The sequence below is a fragment of the Tenrec ecaudatus genome, chromosome 17, assembly GCF_050624435.1.
Source record: "Tenrec ecaudatus isolate mTenEca1 chromosome 17, mTenEca1.hap1, whole genome shotgun sequence".
In the NCBI taxonomy this organism is placed as follows: Eukaryota; Metazoa; Chordata; class Mammalia; order Afrosoricida; family Tenrecidae; genus Tenrec; species Tenrec ecaudatus.
Genome location: NC_134546.1, coordinates 54,398,749 through 54,416,666, shown reverse-complemented (window position 1 = coordinate 54,416,666; position 17,918 = coordinate 54,398,749). Strand labels below are relative to the sequence as shown.

The 17,918-nt window shown below is 60.9% G+C and overlaps 1 protein-coding gene across 2 annotated transcripts in view; it reads right to left on the bottom strand.

The window, feature by feature from the left end:
- Positions 1-17,410, bottom strand: part of CSPG4 (chondroitin sulfate proteoglycan 4) — a 34,305-nt gene extending 16,895 nt beyond the window's left edge. For both annotated transcript variants that reach the window (XM_075535345.1, XM_075535346.1), the window contains exon 1: positions 17,204-17,410. In XM_075535345.1, the coding sequence (XP_075391460.1) occupies positions 17,204-17,294 (91 nt within the window). In that variant the 5' untranslated portion in view covers positions 17,295-17,410. The remainder of the gene's footprint in view (positions 1-17,203) is intronic.
- Between the last annotated feature and the right edge of the window lie 508 nt (positions 17,411-17,918).

Below are 17,918 nucleotides of genomic sequence, written 5' to 3'. Positions count from 1 at the left end.
CAGAGCACGATGCTGTGGTGGTCACAGCACGGGATAGGGTGGCGGCGGGGGGTGGGGGCACAGGGCCCCTGCAGGATGGATTCCTCCCCACCCCTGAGTGGTGGGCTGGAGCTGGCAAGGGCTGATGGATAAATTTTCAGGAATTCTGTGAGCTGTTGCCCACAGTGGGAATACTTAAGCCCTGAAGAGAGGCCAGCACTACAAATGAGGACTCCTGCTCCCCTGAAAGTCTGTGATTCAACAAGTGCCTACCTGCCTCACCTCCCTGCTGGAGCCGGCCATAAACCCCTCCAGCACCCCCTTCCCCCAAGCTAAGACTGCATGTACAAGACCCTTGGGGCAGACCAAGAGCAGAGCTCCTCAGCACTGACCCATGGCCCCCTGTCACCCCCCCACCCCCCTCACACAGAAGAGAGCAACAGGCTCTCAGCCTGGTTCTCCAGGCCAGAGAGGAGGGTGGCAGGAAACAGTGTATTTTCCAGAGCACTGGGGTCTAAAAGGACCCATTGAGGGGCTGGGCCCTGCTGCTTCCTGTGGGGCCAGGCAGGGAAGGGCTCACACAGGCTGCCTTGTGGCTGAAGGAGCGTGCGGGAGGCCAGGCAGCCCCCTTGCCCCAGCAGAGGCTCCAACTGACGCTGCCCTGGACACGGCCCTGGAAACTCTGACATCACCCCCACCCCTCAGACTCCTCCTCTGCTCTATGGACAGATGGGACAGGCTGGAGTTGTAAGATCCCAGAGCCCCTCTCCTGCAGGGTGGGGTGTAGAGGGGGTGCAGAAGAGAGGACCAGCGACTGGGAGTCAATCCTGGGGGGCTTCCTAGGGATCTCTGGTGTAGAGGGGCAGAGAGGGAGGGCAACGGGCAGCTTCGGGGTGATGAGACAGAGGGAGAGACCAGCAGGGAGGCACAGGGAAGGCTGCCATGGGTGGGCTTCTGCCCTCTCATCCACTGAGGCAGAGGGTTAGCAGGAAAGGCAGCAGGGAAAGCCAGGCACAGTGGCCTGATTTTGGGGGTTGGGGATCAGCCCTGGGTCAGAGAGCGCTGGGGTTCACCCTAATTCCAGGTAGGCCAGTAGTAGGCACCTGGGCCACCCCCAGGCCAGGAGAAGAGGCCTCGTGCTGACTTAAGTATTGCCACTAGGCAGCATAAGGTCTGCCCCCCATCTCCTGTCTTGGAGATTCCTCCTCAGGGCCCTTCCAGAAGGGTGTGCAGAGGGCAGGGGTGTGAGCGCCCAGGAAGGGATGCCCTTGGTATGGTGGGTGCAGGATGCCCCCAGGGTCTGTAGCCGGAGACAGGAAATGTGTCAGCTTGCCTGGGCACAGAGCACTCGCAGGGCTGTGAACACATGTGTTCATGTGTGTGTGCAAGTGTGTGGGTGGCTGGTGGGTGTATGTGTTGAGTTTGCATAAGGTTGTGTGTGTGTGTGCGTGTGAGCGTGGGCCGGGAGCTGCCAGGACAGAGCAGGAATTGTGCCCGGGCCTGTCCTGCCCCTCGGTGCCTGCCCACTGCTGCTTGGCTGGGCCCGACTCCTTGAAAGGGGCTGTGTGTTCTGGGAGGTTCCTGCCCCTCCTGCCTGGAGCCCATGGAGAGGTTTGCTGAAGGTGAAGTCTCCTGCCTTCCCACCCTTCCTCCCATGAACAGGGCCTTGCTGTCTGGGCCCAGGGTGGAGCCGCTCCATCCCTTCCTGAGACCTAGGGTTGGGGGCACAGAAAGAGCCTGTGTCCTTCCCGGAACGCCTCTCTCCAATGGGGAGGTGGGGTCCGGGCGGCAGGAACCCGAGGCTAAGGTCCCCCAGCAAGTCCCCTCTGGCAGGACACGGGTGGTGCTGCTGTCTCCTGGCCCTAGGGGCTCTCCCTGGTGGTCAATGGGGACCTAGAGCCTGCCCGGGGTGTAGGGGGCAAGCATGTGGCTTCCTCCCACCATGATGCCTGACTCTCTGCAGGGTTTTGAGAGCAGGGCTCCCAGGGGCTGGCACTGCCATCTGTTCCCCAGCCCTCTCAGGCTGGCCAGAGGCACTTCTCAAGCACAGGGCCATGTACAGTTTGGAGGGAGGCTGCTGATCCTGGCCCGCTCAGACTCTAGTTTAGTTCTCCATGCTTTTGTCTCCCATTGTGTTGTCCCTGGGCATCACCCTGGCCCCAGATCAGTCCAGAGGGTCAGCCCTGAGTCCTGTCTGCCAACACACACTGAGCCTCCCGAGATGAAGTCAATGGACAGCGTGCCACCACCCAGGCCCTGCCTGGTGCCCATTCATCTGAGCACCCTGCTCTACCCACTGGCAATCTCCCCGGTGCCCAGCTCCTGATGCCTTCCTGGGTGCCTGGGGGCAGCCAGGTGGGCCTGAAGCCAGCATACGTCATGGGCGGCAGCTGAATTCCTGGGTGTCTGTTGCCCGGCTTTATAAGGGAGAAAGCCTGGGAGCCAGGAAGGCTGGTGGATGGCCCCTGGGGAATGCCGATCACAGGAGCCTCCCCCTCTCCCTCCCCCTGGAGAACCGGATATGTGTGTGCAGGGGGGAACACCCCGGTCTGCTGAGGAGGAGAGAGGAGGAGGGAGGGTCCATACTCACTCACTCATTCATTCATTCAATCCATCATTCAATCACAAATAGGATGGTGCTGCAAAGGGGTGCCATGCAGGGAGAGACAGGCTCTCAGGAAAGGGATCTAAGAAACAGAGCCCCTCACTCCTACACAAAGATGGATCCCGGGCTGGAGAGGGTAGCCTACCCCTGAGAAGGAAATGGAGGAGACAAATTAAGGCATTCTGAGAAGGAGTGGCGTTGGGAGTAACCTGTTGTAAAGGAAGGCAGGGGTGGCATGTGTGTGTGTGTGTGTGTGTGTGCGCGTGCACCTAGGGGAAGGGTTCAACCCCCAGGGGGTCTGGCACCAGGTCTGATAGGCAGAGATGTGGCAGGGATAGGCCCCTGGGGCCGAGGCAGGACTGAAGGGCTCTCTGTGTCCTCATGGGGGGGTGTGTCGGCTCACGAGGACTGCATGAGGCCCTGCCTGAGGATGGGGACCAGATGGCTGCCCAGCACCCCTGGCCTCCCAGAGGCCACGTGGGTCCTCCAGGCCTGGGCTAGGCCCCTTCCTCTTGCCTCGGAGAGACTCACTGTCTTGTGGCCGGTGCTTTGGAACCAAGCTGGCAAAGCTCTGTGGCAACTAGGGCAGAGTAGTTTGGAACCAGGCCTATGGGGCCAGATATCTGTGTGTGTGGCTGGCTCTCGCTCCCATGTCAGAGCTGGGATAACAGGGCAAGGTGCCAGACCCGACAGCACCTATGGGCCCCCTGCAGCCCCTCAGGGCGCTGTGCATGGTCGAGAGTCAGTGCCCTGCGGTGTGTGCACTGAAGCACATCGAGGTGGCAGCAGGGAGGGGGATGTGGGGTCCACAGTCTAGCTCTGGACAGTAGACCATGACTGGACACCACGTCTACTTCCCCAGGCTCCCCGTTGGACTAGGCTGAAACTGTCTCCTCCTGTCCCCCCTATCCAGCCTGCTGGCCCTCCTACATGGCTCCCTTCCCCTGATCACTCAGCCGTGGCACCCCTGTCCATCGAAGGGCCACCTCAGGAGGAAACCAGGCCTCCGGCCTCGCCCCTCCCTCCAGCCTGCTGCCTTCACTGAGGCTCGCTGCCGTTCATCACCCTGCTCAGGGGCTCCCCCTGTCTCATGGCTACCCCAGGGCCTGGGCCACTGCCTTGGTCCTCTCATCGTCTCCAACCTCCAAGTCAGCCTTCTACCCGGCCGCCCCCAGCTGGCCAGAGTTCAGGGGAACAAAGGGGATGGAGTCCACCTGCTCGAATCCTTCAGGGTATGTTCAGGCTCTAGCCCTGGCAGAGAATGTCCTGTCTGGTCCTGTCCAGCCCTCCAACCCCTTCCCCCCCTTCCCAAGTCCCCTGCCCGCCCCCATCTCCACACACGGCCATGTTCTCTAGACTCTGCCGTTGAGCATGCTGCTCCTGTGCTAGAACACCCTCCCTGTCACCAGCACCGCATCTCTGTCCTTCTGGGCCCACCCTGGCCCTCACAGGGTCATCCCCCTGTGGCTCCCTGCTGGCCTCCTGTCACAGTCAGACTTCAGACAGTAGGTGCTGTCCTGTGGCGGCCTGTCAGCATGCCTCCTTCAGGAGACAGTGAGCTCCTGCGAGGTGTGTGTGTCTGCGTGTGGGAGGGGGAGGGGGCATCTCTCTGCCTCGTACCAGGCTCACCCAACAAATCCTAGCCCGATGGACCGATCACCAGATGGTCAGTCCAGGACCCTGAGCCCCAGCTGCAGGGGGGGTTTCCAGGGGGCAGACCACAGCTCAGACCAAAGGGAAGAGAGCTCCCCGCCCCCCACCCCAGGTTAGATGGCTCCTCATTTGCCAGGCCTGGCTGCCTGGCTGGGGCTCATTCAGTTGCAGATCCTGCAGGGCAGGACTGGACCAGACTGGCTTCACAGAGCAATGCTCCCTCCCTGAAGCAGGCTCCGCTGCTATAGCCTATAGCCGAAAGGCCAGGTGGGGGTCCCTGCTCCCTGTCAGGAGGACAACAGTAAGCTCCACCATGGGGACTTGCAGTAGCTGCCCTCTCAGGAGGCTGCCCTCTCCCTCACAGCTATACCCAGCAGAGACCTCGATGGGGCCAGAGGGCAGGCGCAGCCCTCCCTGCCCTTGAGCTCTTGTGCTAGACTCACATTCGGGGTAGGAGGCCTTTAGTCTGGCTGGCTCTTTGGTCCCCCACAAGGCTGAAGCTGTCAGGAGGGGACAACCTCCTCACCATCTGCTGGGCTCTGGCCCAGCTGCCTATCCTCCAACCATGTGCCCGAGCACCACCCCTACCCCCCTGTGGAAGGGCCAAGTTGGGGGACAATTTCTGGAAGGTGGGGGAGAGGAAGCAGGGGGTAGGCGGGGTGGGAGATGCCACAGGGCCGACGGGAGGGGCCGTGATGGCAGGACTGGTGTCCTGGGTGCCCCACCTCCCTGCCTGGCCCCGGGGCCCCTGGGAGCTGAGGAAGCGGGAGGGAAAATGAGAGGCCCCACTGGAAGAGGAGGCGTGGAGTCCACCCAGGCTGGAGGGCGGGACAGGAGGCAGGGGCTTCAATGGAGTCTTTGTGGAAGCCCTGCAAGCAGGGGTGGGGCTCCTGTGTGCAGGGAGTAGGGCCAACAGGCTTTTCCCTGCCTTATAATTTTCCTCGCTGGGCAGGAGATGGGTGGATCCCCAGGCCCTTCCCCACCCCCCATGCCCCAAACGGGGACAGGGACCCTCACGTGAGTGGGCCCGGGCTGCACTGAGGTTTCTAGCAGGGCAGACACTGAGCGAGGGGCCCTTACAGCTCTGGGATCTGTACAGCTTCCCCTCCAGCCCTAGCAGGGTCCCTGTGAGCCATCCCATCCCAAAGGTGAGGAGACTGAGGCCCAGAGAAGGCTGTGCACCGGGTGAGCAGGGGTCTCATGGTGAGTAGGGGTCTCACGGGTGAGCAGTGCAGAGTTGGGGGCTGTGGGTGCCAGAGAGCATGCAGAGTGGGAGTTCGTGCACACACAGGGTGAGGTGGGGGCTGGGGGCTGGGGCTGCGTGTGAATCGGAAGCAGAGCATCTGCAGCTGGGCTGGCCTGGGAGGAGGGTGTGAGAGCTGGCCTCCTGCCGAGGAAGACTGCTCTTCCCTCTCTGGCCCCTGGGGCTCCCTCTGTTTGGGTCGGGGTGGAGGAAAGAGCATCTGCTTTCTATGGGTAGTTTGGAGGCCAGCCTCTCCGGGTGGAGTTGGGGGGCTGGCATATTGCAGGGCAGCAGTAGGTGCCGGCCCTGGGGGTGGGGGTGGGGTGTTTGTAGGCCTGGAGAGCCAGCAGGAGGGCAGTGAGGGGGGCTGGGGGGCTGGGCTTTGCCCAGGCTGGGGAAGCCTGTTCCCAGGAGCCTGGTGGGCAGGCCTCTCCCCTGGGCATCACCCAGTGCTGAGAAGCCCATTGCTCAGCTGAAAGTGGGGCCCCAGTTCTGGGACAAGAAACCGTTAAGGGCCACTGGGGAGAGGCCCAGGGCTTCCCCAAATCTGGCTGGCTGGGCTGGGAGATGGTGAGTGTGTGAGCTTGGTGAGGGGGTGGGGGGCATGGAAGCCATGACTGTTGGTCTGGACAGAGGCCTGGACAGGAAGTCCGGTGGCCCAGCTTTGTGCAGAGAGGCTGTGTGTGTCAGAGAAAGCTACTGGATGAACTCCCCATCTGGGATATGGGGAGAGTCTCCTTGTCCAGGACACTGTGGGGATGCAGGCTTGGGTCGGGGTCACCTTCTCCCAGAGTCATGGCTCGTCACGTCCCCTTGGGCCTCAGTTTACCTATCTATGAAAGGAAACTGGGGGCCAGGGGGGGAGGGGGCAGGACACATGCCTGCTCCCTGATCAACCCAGCCCAGCAGTACTTCCCCAGTGCCAGGTTGTGGCATAGTAGAGCCACCTGGGGCCTAAGTGGCCACTGCCCGGGCAAGACTGACAGTGCTTAAGGAGGCAACGTCCACATCTAGGGGGGTTTCTGACCACAGGCAGGGAGCTGAGCTGCATGTCCTGGGCTGTGCCCATGTCCCTGCAGGGGGCCTGGGGAAAGGGCGTGGCCTGGCGGATGGACAAGAGACCCTGGCTGGAACCCCCTGAGATCTGCAGACTGGAACCTCTGTGTCTGAACAGCCTGACCCCTCCTCAGACAGGTCCCTGGGGCCCAGCACTGCCCCCTAAGTCCTTGAACTCCTGTGGTCCCTACACTAACTCTCTCCAGCCACCACCACCCTCCCAGCCGTAGGCACAGTCTCTTTGTGATGCATCTATTTCCCTGTCCTCAGCAGCAGTGCTCCTGGCCTCTGGGCTGAGCCCCCAGTGTCCCCTGGGCTCTGGTACTAGGCAGCTCCCTTGGACATCCTAAGGCCACCAGGCTGACTTCCCAGCCCTGTGGCCCCTACAGAGCGTTTCTAGGCTGTCCACCTTCACTGCGGCAGACAGCAGGACCCCGCCCCTGCCCCCCATCGCAGCTGCTGGATCCTTACAACTGCTGACCTCGCATTTAGCACCCCCAGAGCTCCTGAAGAACACCCCCCCTCCTGCACCTCCAATCCACCCTCCCTCAGGCCTCACCACCCACCTGTGTGGGTGGAAACTCATCACTGGGGTCCCTCCTCTTCCCCAGCCTCAGCCAACTCATCCTGTCCACCCGACCCCACCTCTAAATGCTCCAGGTTCTCCCCTCCCTCACAGTGTGCGCAGCACATGGCAGATCGCCCCCACATCCATCGCCCGCCCCCCTCAGCAACAGCAGCCAGAACCCTCCATGGTGACAGTCCCCCCCCCAACTCCCCACCTCCTGCCTTGCTGGGAAACCTTTGTGGACTCCTGTAGCCCCAGGATCAAGCCTCCTACCTGTAAGTCCCCTGCCTCTCCAGGCAATTCTGCTCACCTCTCCTGAGCACTCACGTGATAGCCTCGCTGGGACCCCGTTGTTTCTGAGCACCGTAGCAGGGTCCTCCTGCGGCCCCCAGATATCAATGTGGCTGAGCCCCCAGCCCTCCCCTCTCCCTGACTACTGGGAGCCTCGGGGACCACCAGCTGGCACGGGCGCACTCAAGAGAGGTGAGAACCCTAACCCTAGCCCTAAACCTAATCCAAATCCTAACCCTATAGCCCGGTGGCGCAGTGGTGTGGTCACCATGTTAGTGGTCCTGCTAGGTACAGGGAGGGAGGGCAGACCAGCAGGGCCACAGTCCTCCAGGTGAGCTGGGTGTATGTCTGTGTGTGTGGTATATGGTGTGTGTATGTATGACGTGTGTGTGTGGTATACGGTGTGTGGCTTTGTCTATGGTGTACGAGTATGTGGTATGCCATGTATGGGTTTCTGTATATGGGTGTGTGTCTGTGTGTGTTGTGAATGGTGTTTATGTGTCTGTGTGTGGTATATGGTGTGTGTGTATGTGTAGTATACGGCATATGGTGCATGTATCTGTGGTGTGTGTGGTGCACATATGGTGTATATGTGTATGTATCTGTGTATGGTGTGTGGTATATGGTGTGTGTGTGTGTGTGTGTGTGTGTGTGTGTGTGAGGGGTTTTCCTCTCCCGAGCACCAGCGCCCAGAGGCTGGGGGCTGGACACAGTGGCCAGGGCAGGGTAGGGTAGAACACAGCTAGGGAGAGAATACTTTTCTGGGCCTGTGGTGAGAGAGTCAGGCGTTTGTTTCTAAAGAAAATAGAATCAGAGCCCCTATTTATAGCTGGGGGCCTGGCCACAGACAGGAGGCGGCTGGGGTCTGAGGCTATGCAGGCTCCTGTTCCTCTCAGGCAGGGGGTGGAGGTGGGGCAATTCCCAGGCCCCCTACACCCCACCCCCCTTTCTCAGTCCCCAAGGAAGTGCCTGTGGGATCTTGACATTCCCTGGGACAGGATGTAGCCGCTTTTGGCGGAGTGTGGGGGGTGGGGTGGGTGCGGACCGAACTGAGGACAACTTGGGTAAGGGGGATGGAAAATTTCTCCCAGGATTGGTCTCTTGGGGCCCAGAGTCCCTTATGGGAACAGGCAGAGGTGAGGGCCTGTTATGTCTACTGGGAAAGCAGAGGGGGTTCTGAGGTTAGGGTGGGACGGCCACCAGCATGGGGCAAAGGATGGAGGGAAAGAGGAAAGAACAGGGAAGCAGGGATGCAGAGACAGGGATGCAGAGACAGGGCTGGAGAGACATAGACCTGGAGAGACAGGGATAGGGAGAGACAGGGTTAGAGAGACAGGGATGCAGAGACAGGGCTGGGGGGGGGAGACAGGGATGGGGTGACACAGATGGAGAGACAGAGATGGAGACAGGGATGTGGGAGACAGAGATGAGGGGAGATAGGGATGTGGGAAGACAGGAATGAGGGGATACAGAGATGTGGAAGACAGAGATGGAGAGACAGAGCTGGGGAGACAGGGCTGGGGGAGACAGGGCAGGGGGGATACAGGGCTAGGGGAGACAGGGCTAGGAAGACAGAGATAGGAAAATAGGGTTAGGGGAGATAGGGATGTGGGAGACAGAGATGGGGGGAGATAGGGATGTGGGAAGACAGGAATGAGGGGAGACAGATGTGTGAGACAGAGATGGAGAGACAGAGTTGGGGAAACAGGGATGGGGAGACAGGGCTAGGGAGACAGAGATGGGGAGATATGGATGTGGGGAGACAGAGATGGAGAGATAGGGATGGGGAGAGACAGGGATGGGGGAGACAGGGATGTGGGAGACAGAGATGGGTGGCAGGGATAGATGGAGTTCCAGGCTGGGCATGGAGAGGTGGAGACTGCAGGGGAGGTGTGAAGTGGGGGCTTCCATTCATTAGACATCTTCATGGCTCTCTGGGCACAGTGCTGAAGAGGGGCGGGAATTAGGCATCTCTTGCCTGCCCCCCCTCACCCCTAGAAGGCCAGCATGCCCTCTGTGCTTAGAGGTGGTTTCCCTGGTTGGGGTGGGTGGGGAATGGCACCCTGGGCACAGCAGGCTGGCAAGGATGAGCTCTATCACCAAGGTCAGTCCCTGAAGGGCTGTCCTGGGGAGAGCGGCAGGCGCAGAATTCTGGCTTGCCAGCGGGTGAGTTCCCCAGGTCTGGAGGAGTCACAGGCTGAGGCTGCTGCCTGGGCTCCCCTCGGTGGGCCTATTGGGGGCAGAGGAGTGGCCGAGGCGCCGTGGCTGTGTTACGGAGCCACGGCCACAACCGGTGACTCAGACGGTTATAAAAGGAGCAGCTCTGAGTGGTGACTCAACGGGCTCTGGAGGGCTGGGTGGATCGGGCTGGTATGAAACAGGGTGGTCTGGGTTTATTTTTGGCAGGGTGGGGCTGGGGCCCCGGGGGTGGAAGATGGGAACCGGGGGTGGAGAGGAACCACGGCTCCCATCCAGGGGGGTTGAGGGCGCCGTGCCAAAGCGGGCTTTCACTGCCGCCTGTCAGCCCCGCGCCAGCCCAGCCTGCCTTGCTGCCGGCCCGACACAAGCCATAGACTCTCTCTGGTAGATGTAGAGTCCCTTCCCTGTCTCCAGGACGCTTGGGCCCAGAATGCCAGCGCAGACGCTGGAGATGAAAGATCCTTCTCTGAGGCTCACAGAGGGATAAGGGTTTGTCCAAGAGCACACAGCGGGGCCAGGTGCCCCAGGGCTGCCGTCACATGGCTGACTCAGGTCCGTACCTTCCCTGCTCTGTGGCTATCAACATTAGAGGGACAGGCCCCCATGGAGTCCCCACCCCTGGAGGGGCTCAGCTGGGCTCCAGATGGAGGCCGGAAACACATGGGTTCCAGAAGTCCAGAGATGGGTGCCTCGGAGGGGCAGGCACCTGGGTTCTATCAGCGCCATCTGAGACCCAGCCAGGGCTGCCCGGATCCGGTCTGCTGAGACTGTGGGGGTGGAGACACAGGGTGTCCACACCCTTCAGGTGGCACTGCCCCAGGCTGCTCCTTCCCACCGTAGCTATCTCCTTGGACTCAGCCCCTGAACTCTCACACATGGGCCTCAGGCATTTCCGACAAGCTGCTGGCCCTGCTGGGCCCCTCACCTCCCTCAGTCTGGACCTCTGCTCCTCCTTATGCAACCACCTTAAGGCATGGGGAGCTCAGCTCCTCGGGCACTTGAATCATCTCACATCCTGGGTCCTGGCCTCCAGACAGGGGCTGGCAGAGAGCCCAGATGGGGAGACAGGCTTCTAAGCGCTCCCCCCTAGAGGGTCTGTGCAGTCTCATCCCGCCCACCTACTTCGGGCATCGAGTCTGTTTCAGACGGTCATTAGGACAGCACATATCTATTCCTGCTGTGTCCCAGACCCAATGAGCTCCATCTGAGGCTTAGGGGGCGCGGACTCTCTTCTCTACATCGGGGGAGATATGGGTGGGCTTCAGGGGGCCATCCAGCCAGATGGAGCAACCTCCCCCACCCCCTTTGTCCACATCACTCTGTCCCACACAGAGCCTCTCACAAGGCCACCGGGTCCACCCATCCTGCCTTGGCATCTTTCTCAAACATTTCTCTGCAAGGGGTTCTCGGTCCTGCTGGCCCTGCCCCTACCCTAGGAAGCCCATGGCAGTAGGAATAATGGCAGCCCCGGGGGCTGGTTCATCCTCAACACACAGGAGGAAAGCTTCCTGGTAGAGCAGCTAACGGAACGTTAGCGGTTCGAATCCACCCCTTGGGAGAAGCTGCAGCAGCCCGCTTCAGCAAATATGACAGCTTTGGAAACCCCATGCGGCCATGCTACTCTGCCCCATAGGGTCACAGTGGCCAGCAGTGGGTTTGAGAGAGGACATTCGGGCTCAGAAGGGTCGCGTCCCTTGTCCAGGGTCACACAGCTGGCCCGAGGTAGGGCTGTAACAGAATCCCAGCTCCCTGGCACTGTGCTCTGCACCACGACACTTCGATGATGCCTGTGCCTGCCACCTCCCCGCCCCTCCCCGGCCCACCCGCTCCCCCCCTGTATTTTTGAGCGGAAGACTCAGAGGAGGGAAAGGTGGCCTCTGAGTCAGGACTGGTGGGGGTGGGGGCACTCTTAGCTGCTCTCAGACACCCAAAAAGGGTGATTTGTTCTTTCCTGACCAGGGTGGAAAATGTGTGTGTGTGTGTGTGTGTGTGTGAGTGAGTGTGAGTCTGGGCCCACTGCCTGCCTTCTTGGCCAGCCTCCAGCTGCAGGAGAGTCGGCCTGGCCCCAGCCATTTTGCACAAGGGGAGGGGTCGGGGAGGGGCCAGTGCCGTGGGAATCAGCATTTGAGCCTACTGATATTTATAGCTGCCCCTCCTGCCACGTGGGGGAGAGGGGCAAAGAAGGGGTCACTCTTAGGTGGGAACAGAACTTTGTCTCCTCTCCCCAGGCCCTTCTTTTCCCCATAGATCAGGTAGGGGCTTGGCTGGGGGGTGGGCTGTACCCTAAGGAAGGGGTTTCCCCCAGAAGTGCTGGCTCAGGGGTTGGACACCCCTTCTTGCCAGGATCCAGCCAGGCTTTAAAGCAACACTGTGCACATGTGTGTGCATGCACACCTACTAGGCGTCAGTATGTAAAAGTCCTGAATCAGGGTCAGAGGTCAGAGGCCAAGCGGGAGAAAGGCCAGGCAAGAAGAAAGTAGGTTACAGCAAGGGACTAGAAAAGGCTTCCAGGGGGCGGGCAGGTGCTGGAACAGACCCTTGAGGGAAGAGGAGAGAGGAAAGGCCAATTGTGGGGAACAAAATAAGCCAGAGAGTGTGGGGGATGCCAGGAGGGTGCTGGTCACTCGCCGCCCAGCTGCGGCCCCGGGGTAGATGGGGAGAGAAGGGTACAGCACAGTCATGGCACCTCTGGGCCAGCAGGTGGTGGCATCGTGGGGCTCTGGCCACCTGGATGCTTAGGGTTGTCCCGTGTGGTCCCAGGAGGGGCAGGGACGGTGAAGCTGGGACTGAAGAGATGACAGCACCCTGCCCACTGCCCACTAGGAAGCTGGGGTTGTGTGCTGCACCCTGCCCTCAGGCCCCCAGACCTCGCCCCACGAAGGGAAGGGCATTTCCCAGGGCCCCTTGTCATGCATCTGGATTTAGATTCTTTGAAAGTCAGGAAGTTCCTCTTGTATCACCCCTGCTCTCAATTTGTTTCAGCTCAAAGCAATTCCCTAGTTTTAAAGTTGGGTTTTATTTTATTAAGCCAAGGAAGCCTTTATCAAAACCACATCTTACTCGAATCCCAGCCTCTGCACATGTTCACGGAGCGGCTATGCATACACGGGTGGGCTGGGCATCCCCTGCCTCAGGGCAAAGCCACGGAGAGTCCTGGGGCACCTCGGGAACATTCTGGGAAGCCTGGGGCTTCCGTGGGGCCTGCACCCCCTGAGCCCAGCACTGAGCCCCACAGGGGGGTGGAGGCCCCAAGGAAAGCAGATGGGCTGTTCGACTGGGGTGGCTGCTGTCCTGTGAGCAAGGTCATGGTTCAGACAGGGGGGCCTGCCCCACTCTGCTGAGGACTTGCTGTGTGACTCTGTACAAGTGGCCAGCAGTCTCTGGGTTCTGTTGTGGTTGTCAGACACTGAGAGGTGGGGCTGATCAGGGTAGTCTGTACAGTAAGGGTGGGAGGGAAGGCAGTCCCGATGACCTATCCCAGTTGCGGAGACAGGCAGGCTGAAATATTTACTCTGGAGCAGCGGCCAGAGACTGGCGAATAGACCAGCCACGCATGGGCAGGGGCTGGGTGCGTAGAAGGAATGGTCAACAGGATAGGCATTGCTCCTGGCTGCCACCTCCAGAACACGGGGGAACCATGCCAGCAAGCCACCCACCCTAGCAGGGAGCTCCCCTTTATGTTGGACACACACACACCACCACCACCACCACCACCACCACCACCACCACCACCACCACTCCTTTTTCTTGATGTCCCAGGCGGGGCAGGGTGTTTGTGCAGAGATCTGTGTGTGCTGTGAGCACAGGGGAGCGTTGGGAGAGGCAGGGGGGCACTTGCTGGGGCTGGGGCAGGCATGGGGTAGCAGGGCCAGCTCTGAGGCTGGTCCCTCTCTTACTAGGGGATGAAGTCTCACAGGTGGGTGGCTGCCCCTGGCATGATCTAGAAAACCCGCTACTGTTGGCATGAAAGAGAATACCATGGCAAATCGAGTCCCAGGATTTCTCCGAGCCTCGGCTTTTCCATCTTTAAAATGGGCACAGCTCCTGAGTCACAGGGGTGCTGTGAGGCCGCATGACCACCTGAGTGGTGGCCACCGTTGGGTACCTCTGGGGGCAGGAATTCAGTCCCTGTGGAGCCCCAACTCGCCCCGTTTGAGAGAAGAGGAGGGAGCTAGGGAACCCTGCATGGAGAGCACTTTGGTGCTAAATTGTTCATATAATCTCAGGGGTCCTGGCACCCTGCTTCTGAAAGGTCACCACCTTAAAAACCCCAGGGAGTCACTCGACTGCACATACGGGGTCCCCATGAGCCAGCACTGAACTTCCATGGTAATTTTGGAACCCACCGTAAGCCTATGCCTGAAGGAAAAGTCCTAACTGCAGAAGGTTCTATAGAAGGAGTCCGATGAGAGGGCAGGGGGCATACTGGAGGCAAAGGGGGAGCAGAGTGGAGCCAGGAGAGATGGTGAGAGACGGAGGACCAGATCCAAGTATGGCCAAGCCCCACAGCTCCTGCCCTTTACAGGTTAGGGCGCAGTGCCCCACCCCACCCTGCTATAACCTGCCCTCTAGGCACCACCCTGCCCAGGGGCGTTGGCGAGCCAGGGGACAAGGCAGCCCCACCCTGCCCAGGTCTGAGCACTGCAGTGTGCATTGTGCGCCCACCCTGCTCCCACTACTGGCCCCCATATCTGCCTGCGTCCAACTCCCCTCCCCGCAGCCCCCTTCTGGGCAGCACTCCCAGTCCCCAGATGGAGCCTACACATGCCCCCTACTCCCCACCCGCCTCATGGCCTGCGGCCTAGCCCACCTGGACAGGTCCCCTCCCCAGCCCCCCAGGCAGGCAGCATTGAAAGGCTCTTCTTGTGCTCCCTGGGCGGGCAGACGGGTGGGTCAGGGGAGGGGGCCTCAGTTATACTTGGTTCTGGAAAAGCTTTTCCAGAGTCTGGGTGGGCCGGGTCAAGAGCCCTGCTGCAGAGGCCCAGGGCAACACACACACACACACACACACACACACACACATGTCCACTGTTACCACAAATTCACTCACTGTTTCCTGCTAACCCTCTAGGGCAGAGGAGAACTGCCCCCTTCAGTTTGGAGCCTGTAAATCTGTACAGAAGCAGAGAGTCTCATTTTTCTCCTCAGGGACGGCTGGTGGGGTTAGCCCCTAACCTTTCTGCTAGCAAACCAATGCTTAACTTCCCGTGCCACAGGCCTTCCACAGTTCCCCTCAAACCACCCTCGGAGGCAGCCACATCACCCCTGGTTCCATTCCTGGTCCCTGGTGACCTTGGTACCCTGCTACCAGAGATGCGCTGTGGCTTGGTGTCCCTGGCCCGAGTCCTCCTTGAGTCCCTCACATGCCACTTTTCAGAGAGCAGCCTGGTGCCCGGCCAGGAGCAGTGTGCAGTGGCCACTGTGCTGCACGCTCCACGCTCACCCTGACTAATCCTCCAGCTTGCCCTCACTCGGTTCCCAGGTCTCCGTTCAGGACCAATTCCAACCCATTCTCCATGCTGGCTTGTCCTGAGGCTGTCTGCCACCTGCATGGCTCAGACACCACCTGAAACCACCCACAAGACCACATTGGCCTAAGTCTTGTTCTCCGTGCAGACTACAGCCCCCTGAGAGCAAGGCTGGAGCTCCTTCTGGCCAGCCGGGATGTCTGTGGGAGTCTGAGCACTTCACTTCTGTCCTGGGGCCTCAGTTTCCCTGTCTGACTGACAGAAAGGTAGCACCTGATGGCCTCCTAGGATGCTTGGGTCCCAGGCACCACCACTGTGGGGCAGAGGAATGGGGGCACCCCAGGGCATCCAGCGGGTGGGTGAGCAGGATGTCTTTATATTGGGCGGGGGTTGTGGGGACCTGGGCGGGGAGCTGTGTTAGGCTTTGGAATGGAGTTGGGCGGTTGGAGGGAAGCTCTATTTGGGAGGTGCTGAGGATACCCATTTCCCAATGTCCCTAAAGGCAGGTTTAATGCTCCCAAACTGCACTGGCACCATGCCCCTCCCCTGTCCTAAAGCCTCTGCTGGCTCTTCACTGCCAACCGGGCGGTGGCTCCGGGCTTCATTCTGCCATTTCATGTTTCCGTGCTCCAGCCCAATGGCTTTCCTGGCCCAAACCTGCCAGGGGGCACCTTTTTCTGCCAACGCCCACTTCAGTGGCTTTATTCAGGAGGGCTAGCCCCCTGCTCCATCCTCTACAGCTCCTTCTGAGGATTCCCCCCTCCTTCCCACCCCATTCCAGCATGCCCCTCAATTGTCTTCTCTGGGGTCTCATTTCCCGACCAGGAACTGCTGTTGGACGAGTCTCCATTGGGCCTATCTATTTCTGTGTGCCCCCCACGCCCGCCTTCAGCTGGGGAAGGTATTGGAGGGTGGCTGCCAGACTCCCAAGGAGATTCGGGCCCTGGAGTCTCCCCTGTTCCAGAGCTGGATGAGCTAGAAGGTCCCCATTTCCCTGGAGGGCCTGTCTGTCACCCAGCCCGTGAGGCATTAGGGGGTGGGGTCCCTGGGCACAGAAGTTGGGAGTCTGGGGATCCAGCCCTGACTCACCCCAATGTGAGTGAGGTGGGGTCCCCCACTGACTCACTTCCCTTCTGGGTCCCTCATGACGCCCCCCCCACCTCCTTAGAAGAAGCTTCCCCATCCGACGTGGAGAAGGGTGTGGCCCTGGTCCCTGGAAGGTCCTTCCTCAGCTTTCAGTTGATGCTGGGAACCTTACCAAAGATGTGGGCCTTAGCACTGATTCATACGTGGGTTATAATGACGGGGGGCCCGGGCAGAGTTCCTAGGGCATAACCAGACCGCGCCTTGGCAGAGGAAGATACAGGAATGGCGGGAATGGCCAGGGGACACATCCCAGTGCCCACCCCCTCCACACACATAAGGCAAGGCTCCATTTAGTCCCCGTTGGGGTCAGACAGCATGCCAGGGATGGGACAGGCGGTTGCCCAGCACAGTCAGAGGGACAAGGCCCTGTTAGGGCACTGGCTCCACCTTCACAAAAGTGAAGGGGGGTGGGGAGCAGGGTGGCCAACTAGCTGGGTAGAGGAGGAAGAGGAAGGTAGGACTGGGGAGGAGGGGCGAGGCCGGAGACATGCACCTGAGGCCCTACTGAGGACTGAGGCAGCAGCCCTGGGGAAGGCTGGGGAGGTGTGCCTGAGGGGCCTGGCACAGGGTGAGGCCCCGCGGTGCCATACCATTTCCCTCCTCCTGAACCCCTTATGCTGGGCCCAGACCATCTGAGGCTGGGGAGCAAGTTGTGTGCTGTGACTGGGTGTCCTCTGAGCGCCAACGGGCACTGGAGCGCACCGAGCCTCGAAGGCGCGGGGTTGGCCCCGCTGTGTGTCCCCAGCAACCAACGGGAGCGCCTCCAGCCACGCCCTAGACCCTGCGATCCCCACGCCCCACGCCCCGCCACACTCTCGCGACCCCGGTCGGTCGGTAACTAAAGTCCCCCCAAACGCCAGCCTTCGGTGGGGTCCCGCGTCTGCCCCGAGGGTGAACTGTCCTCGGAGACCCTCATCTGGGATGGGAGAGTCTGCGGTCTGGAGCGCCCCAAGGCTGCCGCCCGGCTGGGCAGAGATCTAGGGCCCCTTACTCACCTGCGGACACGGGGTCCGCCAGCAGCGCGGCCAAGGTCAGGGCCAGAGCTAGGGCCCGCGCCGGCGGCGGGGGCCGCGGGCCGGAGCGCATGGCGGCGGGCTGGGTGGCAGAACTTGCAACATGCAGAGGAGCGCCCGGCGGGAGGAACTCGGGACCGAGGGCGGCCAGTCGCCAGTACTTAGCTCCGGGGCGGGGCGGGCACCGACCCGCTCGGGTTTCAGGCCTCCCCATCACCCCCAACAAGTCCTAGCTTCCCCCCCTCCACTGCCCCCTCCCACCTTCTTAAAGGGCCCGTGCTAGGCTGCTCCTCCCACGCCCCACTTGGAGATTTGGGGCAGACATCCCCGAGGAAAGTGAGACAGAGTGTGGTGGGCTCAGATCCCACCGGAGTCTGATCCGGGGGATCCGGGGGATCCCCAGAAACCACTCTGGGAGGTGGCCTGAGATGGGCTCTATTGCACACACCCCCCCACCCCGCCCCCCTCTTTCTGCCAAGGAGAGAGATAACTATAGGTCCCAAAGGAAGGACAGAAGCCTGTCCACCCCAGCACCCCGGCTTTAGGCTGCGTTGCTTCTGAGACCTGTCAGGGCTCTGTTTGGGGGAGGACAGCTCTGGGCCCAGGGACTGCTGGACCTTGACCTTCCCTGCCCCACATGCCCCCAGCCTTCCTGCCAGTTGAGGAGAAGGGCTCTGGACTGCAGCACAAAGCCGAA